At 36.7% G+C, this 8,254-nt stretch overlaps 3 protein-coding genes across 3 annotated transcripts; all 3 read left to right on the top strand.

Annotated features, from left to right (window-relative positions):
- The first annotated feature begins 1,081 nt into the window (after nt 1-1,081).
- Nucleotides 1,082-2,708, top strand: LOC149385262 (uncharacterized). The gene is made up of 7 exons (XM_089626703.1): nt 1,082-1,156; nt 1,308-1,360; nt 1,436-1,482; nt 1,615-1,662; nt 1,782-2,095; nt 2,216-2,344; nt 2,423-2,708. Exons 2-7 carry the CDS (start codon nt 1,314-1,316, stop codon nt 2,645-2,647), a joined length of 810 nt encoding a protein of 269 aa, XP_089482829.1. The 5' UTR covers nt 1,082-1,156; nt 1,308-1,313; the 3' UTR covers nt 2,648-2,708.
- Nucleotides 2,709-2,972: 264 nt separating this feature from the next.
- LOC149385261 (uncharacterized) lies at nt 2,973-5,359 on the top strand. Its single transcript, XM_089626288.1, has 4 exons — nt 2,973-3,029; nt 3,491-4,349; nt 4,429-4,887; nt 5,230-5,359. Exons 1-3 carry the CDS (start codon nt 2,973-2,975, stop codon nt 4,563-4,565), a joined length of 1,053 nt encoding a protein of 350 aa, XP_089482414.1. The 3' UTR covers nt 4,566-4,887; nt 5,230-5,359.
- A 20-nt stretch (nt 5,360-5,379) lies between these two features.
- LOC149385260 (uncharacterized) lies at nt 5,380-7,406 on the top strand. The gene is made up of 4 exons (XM_089626779.1): nt 5,380-5,890; nt 5,960-6,358; nt 6,456-6,604; nt 7,132-7,406. Exons 1-2 carry the CDS (start codon nt 5,498-5,500, stop codon nt 6,197-6,199), a joined length of 633 nt encoding a protein of 210 aa, XP_089482905.1. The 5' UTR covers nt 5,380-5,497; the 3' UTR covers nt 6,200-6,358; nt 6,456-6,604; nt 7,132-7,406.
- The last annotated feature ends 848 nt before the right edge of the window (nt 7,407-8,254 follow it).

Raw genomic sequence — 8,254 nt, 5'->3', positions numbered from 1 at the left:
AAATCACCAAATACAAAATAAGGAGACTAATTAGTTTGCAATGAATTAGTTTGAAATCATCAAATAGCCCCCTAGACACTAACAAAAGTACAACCAAATTAGTTTGCAATTATTAAAAAAAAATAGTTTGGAATTATATGTTGAAAGCAACTGAACACGGAAATCAGTATCTGAATTACTACAAAGTTTCATCTATCTTCAATTACATGATAAGGATCGCCAACCCCAGCACAAATGAGAAAATTTGAAGATTCTTTTTTTTTTTTAATGAAAAATTATCTTTTCCGAGATATTCTTTGTGAAATACGTTTTTCCCTTGCCGTCTTTGGGGCATCGAAGCCTGTTGTGGACCCCATGAGTCGTGAATCTCGACCATTCCTAATATCTCAAAGCAAACAATAATGATTTAACGAAACAATAATGTGTAGAAGAAGAAAACAAAAATTGTTGAGATATAAATCGTATTAAAAACATATTTAATGAATTTTTTTTAAACAGTTTCATAAACAAATGTAATAACCCATTGAATATATAAATTTTATTCAATGATAATCTCTGGAAAATATAATGACATTCCAGATGTCATCATTAAATGTTTATGTTTGAAATATATAAATTTAATTTTCAATAATAATATATATATTTATGTAATTTAATTTTATGTATTTGTTGGACAACAAATAATTCTTTATTTTTTTTATTATGTCTATGACATAATCTAACATATAAGTTAATTTTGATTTTGATTTTTGTCAATTTTTCTTTTTATATGATTTATGAGATAACCATATCATCATTTTAGTAACAAAAAATATAAATTATATATATATATATATATATATATATATATATATATATATATATATATATATATAGTATTAGAATTTTGAAATAGCCAACGTTTCGTTAATTTTTTGTAAATAGTCACATAAATCTATTTATGCTATAAAAATAACAAAAAATATAAAGTAAATTTATATTTACGAAATATTTCCAATAATTTTTGACTATTTACAAAAAATTTGTGCCTTATGTTGCTAACTTTTTTATATTAATATTGAAACCTTGTATAGTCATATAACGAAGCCCTATAGAACAAGAAGAACAAGCGCAGTGGAAAGTGGGAAGATTCGAGAGGACGAGAAGCGGTGACAAGGTATTCGACTTCAATTGTTCTGATAATCAGCTGGATTATTTACGTTAGGTCTGTTATTATTACATATTGTTTTAGTATATTGATAACTGCGTAAACCTTTGTTCGCGTTCGATGTTCATAATATCCATCGTATTGATTTTTTTTACTCTAGTTTCCAATGGAGAGGAATCAAGAGACAGAGGAAAAGTCTTTTAAAAAAGCAAGGTACGGGTTACAGTCTTTTCTTGTTGATTTTGGTAATGAATGGCTTAGTAATTCGATTGTGCGTGCGTGATTTAGGATTCAAGGATGTTCAATGAAGGATCTTGGCGTCTCAGGAGCTGTTGGTGCGTTTTCCTGTCTCTAATTAATTAATTAATAATCCATTGAACCATTTTTTTTTTTTTTTTTTTGCTTCTGTGGTTGATTTCACTTTATTTATTTATTATTATTTGTTTGTTATGATCAATCGCGCTTAGCGGATGGGAAGGGGGAACTGTTGGCCTCTGAAAACTCTGCGACTGTGGGTAAGTAATTTGACTTGATATTTCAATCCTTATAGTTATTGAGTCTCATTGTGCTTTTCATTTTTTGACTTGATATTTCAATCCTTATTGATTCTCATTATGGTTTTTATTTGCTTCAGAGAGTGACTCAGAGAGTGAGGCGATGAGTGACACAGATAGTGACGACATGAAAGCTTCAGCACCCATTCCCACTCCCATAGAGCTTCCTATTTCTCCGAAACACACAGAGATTGAACTCGTCTACGAAAAACTGAACGAAGAGTATCACAAATACAGAGAGACTAATCCTATTTCTCTCCGTCAGTGGCTGGAACTTCCTGTCTCCGGAGAAGATATTCGAACCAACTTCACAAAATACAGAGAAGAGATGCGCAAACACAGATACACTAGTCCTGCTGCAGAAAATTACAGAGAAGAGAGCCGCAAATATGAGGTGATTTTCTATTCCTAATTTCCATATGAGCATCTAATTTCCATATGTGATTGATTGTTGAGCATCTAATTTCCAAATAACGAGCATTTGTCTCTTACTTTGGGTTTTTCTTGTTATTAGGGTTTTTATTTTAGCCATAAGCGTACTATTGATCGTCTAAAGGGCGGCTATATACGTGTTTCGCCCGACTATTTACTAGATTGTGTACCGGCCGCAGAGCTTGCAGTGTCCCACTACAACAAACTAAATGTATGTTTTTATGTCATTATTTGTTAAATTATATATGTTACCGAGTATATTATAATTATTTCTTTACATAATTGTCAGAACACTGAGCTGAAGGCAACAAAGCTGTTGAGAGCAAATAATGCGTATTTCCGTTACTATCTGACATTCGAGGTGTCGGATGGACTAGTGTATGAAGCTAAGGTGGACTATGATCCCCGCCGCTATTCTCGCCGCAAAAGGCCCCTAAAATGTCAAGTTCTGCTTATGAGGTTGGCACATCACTTTCCAGAAATGAAAGAAGCCTACACTTATCATGAGTTTTAAGTGACACATCTTAATTTATTATGACTATGCTAAATAATCTTCCGAGACCTTTTTGAATTTTAATTTGCTCTGTGTTTGGCTGTGTACTATTTTGGTTTGCTGTTATTATCAAGCCTTAAGAGCAACCCCAAGAGAAATTTCATTAATTGGACTTAATAATTGAATTAATATCAAAATTAAACTTTAATATTGAAAAATATCTCAAAATGGACTTTTGTACCATAATCGGACAAAAATACCCATGTTAATCGGACAAAAATACCCATGTTCTCTATTTGAACTCATTCCCCCCCCCCCCCTTTTTAATATTGAAAAATATTCCAAAATGGACTTTTGTACCATAATCGGACAGAAATCCCGAGCTTCAAAACCATGTAAAAAGGTAAGTTTTCATGAAATTTTTTGTTAAACTTCGTTAAAAATAGTTAGAATAGGGTTTAGGATTTAGTTATTATCTGATTTGAGTTGATTTGAGCTGATTTGGGTCGGATATAGAATGTTAGAGTTTGAAATTAGGGCCAGTGTACGATAAGGTTGATGCATCGTACGATGCTGTACGATGTTGTACGATGAAATTCATAGAGCTGTACGATGCGATACGATGTGGTACGATGGGTTTAAGATTTTGTTTAAAAATTGTGATACCATACGATGTCGTACGATGTGGTACGATGGTGTATGATTGGTTTAAGATTTTGTTTAAAAATTGTCGTACGATACCATACGATACCGTACGATAGTTTTAAAAAAAAAATTAATTTTTTTTGTTATACGATGCTATACGAGTCTGTACGATGCCATACGATGAATTATGATTCTGACTTAATTTTGTCATTTTTTTAGGACAATTTGAACTACATATACAACGTCTCATTCCCGGGTCGTATCACGTACGGTGGGACGGGGATCTTGAAGCTCGTACGGAGGAGATTCGATGAGCTCGGGATAAAAGATCGAATCCTCGAGACTCCGTTCGAGCAATTTTTTTTTGAGAGCGAGCTTGGCTTCTCATCGATGCTCGTACATACTTTCCTTCAGAAGAATATCGAGGCGACGGTACGGGGGGAGATACATTTTGGTATCGGAGGCAAACGAGTAAGATTTGGACGCCTCGAGTACGCACTCGTCTCGAGGATGAGCTATGAAGACGGTCCGACGAAAGCCGAACAAGACGAGCGAAACAGCGACCGATTTATCACATACTACTTGAACGGCATCGTCGGAAGCAAGTTGAGCGCGTTGATCAACGCGTTCACCATTTGTCAGAGCCATGACGACGCGTTCAAGCTCGGGCTGCTCGTATTTGTCTATGGGTATCTTCTGAGACAGTCGACCAACAAAGTCATCGAGGAAATGTGGCAGAAATTTCTATACATCGTAGAAGACTTCCTCTTCTTCTTTAAGATGCATTGGGGAAATTTGAGTCGGGCGGAGACGTATTCCAGCATCTCGGTGAACCTAAGGCATTATCACGAGACGCTGCAGAAGAAGTTGAAGGACAAGCCGGACGTGGCTCAGAAAGAGGCCAAGTACACACTGACGGGTAATCTTCATATCCTTCATTACTGGGCGTACGAGGCTATCCCAGAGATCGGGATGAGGTTCGGGTCGAACCAGGGGAATCGTGTGCCCAGGATGCACTCGTGGTCTAGTAATGTGGTCATCATGGGAAAAGACATCGAGGCCGTCCTGAATAAAAAAGGTAACTTTTTATTATTTAACTTTTATTAAATGTATGTTACATTATTTTGGAATATTAATAATTGTTTTTGGTTTTGTAGGTGGGTGCTCTTCAAATGCTGAGACCAAGGTCAACAGAGAAAGAATTTTTCACTCTCCTCGAGACACAGACGAGCAAATGTCTGTATCCCATAGACGCCGTGGGAGAAGACGCGACAGAGCCGCGAGATATCGATGAAGAAATAGATCGAGTCGCGACTATTGTAGACGATGTCATCGTCGGAGACTCCGACGACAAACACGTGTCAGACACTCCACGTGTTGGTCTTGGTAGTCCGACCACTCCCGAAATGGGATCGAGGCCCACACCGACCACTCCCGCAGTGGGATCGAGGCCCACACCGACCCCTCGCGCCGACATTCCCGAGCCCTTTGTCCTAACACGGGAAATGTGAGAAGAAATACGAGCCTCCCAAGAACAACTGTCGCAATCACAAGGGATGGTCTTACACGCTCTTAGCACGAACGAGCGTAGAATCGAGCGAATCAGGCGAGACCAGGTTAGATTTAAATCAAGTTATGTTTAAGTTTTAATTTCATTTTAGAGTCAAGTTTAAATATAATTTAACGTTTAAATTTCATTTTAGAGTTATGTTTAAATATAATTTAACGTTTTAGAGTTAAGTTTTAATATAATTTAACGTTTTAAAATTAAGTTTAAATTTCATTTTAGTTTATATTTAATTTAACGTTTTAGAGTTAAGTTTAAATTTAATTTAACATTTTAGAGTTAAGTTTAAATTTCATTTTAAATATAATTTAACATTTAAGAGTTAAGTTTAAATATAATTTACCATTTTAGAGTTAAATTTAGTGACATATTTTTTTACTTTGACTTGCAGCTTGATATGTGGACGAGGCTTAACATTTTGTTCGAGGAACAAACGGGTTTGCCTGGGGTGAGATTCCCAGGACCCAAGCTGATGGTCGTCGTAAACGCCGGACCCTCCTCATTCTCCCCCTCCGCCTCCTCTTCCTCCTCCTCCGCCGACGGCTGGTCAAAAGCTGGCGTCTTCATCGCACGCGCCATCTTCTTCGCATCGCGAGTCGTCGAAGAAGTCGAAGAAGCCGTCTTCATCGCATCGTGAGTCGTCGAAGCGGTCGGAGAACATGCCGGTGACTTTGCCGAGCTTGTCGACGTCTTCGTCGAGTCCTCGTAGAGATGACATTCCGGACAAGCAACGCCCACTCACGACTCCGCTTAAAAGGAAAAGCGACAAGGCACAGCTTACCCCGCCACGTCCAGATCGGCAAGTGCGACATAAGTCGTCGCGTTGGGCCGATTTCACTGATCCGACGAGGCCCAAGTATTCAGAGAAGCCGATCCCGAAGTTCAAGCCGTTGAAGGACGCGAGACTAAAGGAGTTTAATAATTTCGTGAAGTGGTTGCGGACAAAGAAGTGGGACGGCAAATTCATGAATTCTACTCGCCTGAAGACGTCTGGCGGAGACACGACTTTCTTCGACACGATGTTGACAGAAACAAAATGGCTACATGATTCGGTACGCTATTTATTATATTTCGCATTCCCTTTTAATTTAAAGTAACGCTATATGTTTGTTATTTCTCAGCATATTAATGTTATAATTCACATGATTCGGGCTCGCCAACTAGCTGTCGAGGGATATCGGCAAGACGTCCGAATCATGGATTGTCGGTGGGTCCAGCACGTGTACGGCCGATTCACAAAGGAAGAAGCAAACATCAAGAAGACCATCGAGCTGGGGGCAGAGCCCGAACCCGTGGACTGGGACATGAGGGCAACTATTACCCCTATGACTGGGTATAGGGACACCGATATTTTGCCTTAGGAGGGTGCTCGCGAGATCATGTTCGTCGTGAACTTCAAGAACCTTCATTGGTTCACATTTCGGATCGACATCGATGCTTGGACCATTACCGTCCTCGATTGCCAAAATGATCTCATGCAGTCGCCGATTAATCAAAAGGACTTCACGGAGATGATGGAGGTACGTAAAATGTTATGTTATTCACAATTATTACATTTATTTCAGGTTAATTAAATTATAAGGGTTACTTAACATTGTTAAAATGTTTATTATTCAGACTTGGACTCGAGCATTTGCTAGGATTGTGGCCATAGGTGGTTTATTCAAGAACCATCGCCACTCTTATCGGGAGAGTGAACGCGGTGAAATTAAGTTCACATACCCGACATGGCTAGTCGATCAAACTGTCCCACAATGTGCATACAGGTAAACATGCTTACTAGTTAATTGAACTTTTTTTGACAAGTTTTAAACAAGTTTGTTTTTATTGACAAGTTATTTTAGAAGTTTGTTTTTTTTACAAATTATGTTATTCTACTTTTTTTGAAAAGTTATTTTACAAGTTTGTTTATTTTTTTTTTTTACAAGATTTGTACAAGTTACTTTTTTTTGACAAGTTATTTTAAAACTAGTTAATTGAACTTTTTTTTAACAAGTTTTAAACAAGTTTGTTTTTATTGACAAGTTATTTCAGAAGTTTGTTTTTTTTTACAAGTTATGTTATTTACAAGTTTGTTTATTTTTTTTACAAGATTTGTACAAGTTACTTTTTTTTACAAGTTATTTTAAAACTAGTTAATTGAACTTTTTTTTAACAAGTTTTAAACAAGTTTGTTTTTATTGACAAGTTATTTTACAAGTTTGTTTATTTTTTTTGACAAGTTTGTTTTTATTTTACAAATTTATTTAGACACGTTTTTTGACAAGTTTAACAAATTCTTTTTGTGTTGTAGCGGTGATAGCGGGATGTTCGCAGTGAAGTATGTCGAGCACATAGTACTGAACGAATCATTTGACACTCTTCAAAGTGTCAATATGAGAACGATTAGGAAGAAATGGTGCGTGGACTTATTCTACAATCACCTTATCCCGTGATTTTGTATTTTTGGATGTTTTTTTTTAATCTTTTTGGTTTTGTATGTAATAATACCTTATAAACATGTTATCGAGAATGGTTTGTTGACTATTGACTTTGACCCGCCATTCATTTTTTATTTTATTTTTTATAACTTGGTAATATTAAGAAATAGACATTTCTTCTCCAAATCATCATTCCCTATACAAAGACTAGATCAATATTTAATGAATGCCTTTCACACACCAAACAAAAAAAAAATCATCACAAATTTCACACAAAAAAAAGGTTTAGAACTCGTTTTGGATACACACATAAAAATAAACGTTAAAGTTTTAAACTTAAAAATAAAAATAACACCACGTCTAAAGTTTTAATCCCTACAAGTGCATGTTTTTCTGTTATGTCCCCTACCACCACATTTCCCGCATTTTCGCTGGATAACAATCTTTTCGCCTTGAGATGGGTATCGATTAATCATTCTTCTTCTTTGTTTACTTTTCTTCGGTCGACCGGTTTACTTCTTTTCAACGGGTTCCGAAACTTTCATGTTTTTTTATCTCATCCGGGACATCCCATTGATCTTCATTGCCAACCGGATATATGGCTTCCTTGTACATTTCAATCCATGTCTCCTTAAAATAAAAGTCACTGCATAACAAGTACACGTCCACGCTTCGATGTTGGACTGCTGCGATGGAATGCTCGCACGAGATATTCAATTGTTGTGGTAGTCCGCAAGTGCATGTCTTCGCCATAAGGTCTACATCGAAATCACATCTTGCGTCTTTGACATGACATTCATATAGACCAAACCCGTACGCATTGACGAACTGTGCCTTATTATTTAGCTGTGCGAGATCATTTTGCCACGTTGGTGTCAATTTTGTGTTCAACTTGTGCGCTATCTCTTCTCGTTCGAAAAACCAAGTTTGGAGTGTGAATCGAATAAACTCGAGCAACGTCGTAAAGTGAAACGTCCTAGCATTCCTTGTTTTGTT

Source organism: Urtica dioica, chromosome 9 (assembly GCF_054948205.1).
Source record: "Urtica dioica subsp. dioica isolate 48M chromosome 9, U.dioica_male_clone48M_v1_H2, whole genome shotgun sequence".
Lineage (NCBI taxonomy): Eukaryota > Viridiplantae > Streptophyta > Magnoliopsida > Rosales > Urticaceae > Urtica > Urtica dioica.
Note: the sequence above shows the minus strand (reverse complement) of the source record. Positions and strands in the feature narration are given on the sequence as shown.

What these genes read in the sequence shown, in the direction of transcription:
- LOC149385262 (XM_089626703.1), top strand. Translation starts at nt 1,314, where the DNA reads ATGGAGAGGAATCAAGAGACAGAGGAAAAGTCTTTTAAAAAAGCAAG. An exon ending in AAGTCTTTTAAAAAAGCAAG is followed by an intron (nt 1,361 to 1,435) that starts GTACGGGTTACA and finishes TGCGTGATTTAG; the next exon opens with GATTCAAGGATGTTCAATGA. An exon ending in CCCACTACAACAAACTAAAT is followed by an intron (nt 2,345 to 2,422) that starts GTATGTTTTTAT and finishes CATAATTGTCAG; the next exon opens with AACACTGAGCTGAAGGCAAC.
- LOC149385261 (XM_089626288.1), top strand. Translation starts at nt 2,973, where the DNA reads ATGGACTTTTGTACCATAATCGGACAGAAATCCCGAGCTTCAAAACCA. An exon ending in CTTCAAAACCATGTAAAAAG is followed by an intron (nt 3,030 to 3,490) that starts GTAAGTTTTCAT and finishes TCATTTTTTTAG; the next exon opens with GACAATTTGAACTACATATA. An exon ending in GGCCGTCCTGAATAAAAAAG is followed by an intron (nt 4,350 to 4,428) that starts GTAACTTTTTAT and finishes TTGGTTTTGTAG; the next exon opens with GTGGGTGCTCTTCAAATGCT.
- LOC149385260 (XM_089626779.1), top strand. Translation starts at nt 5,498, where the DNA reads ATGCCGGTGACTTTGCCGAGCTTGTCGACGTCTTCGTCGAGTCCTCGT. An exon ending in CAAAATGGCTACATGATTCG is followed by an intron (nt 5,891 to 5,959) that starts GTACGCTATTTA and finishes GTTATTTCTCAG; the next exon opens with CATATTAATGTTATAATTCA.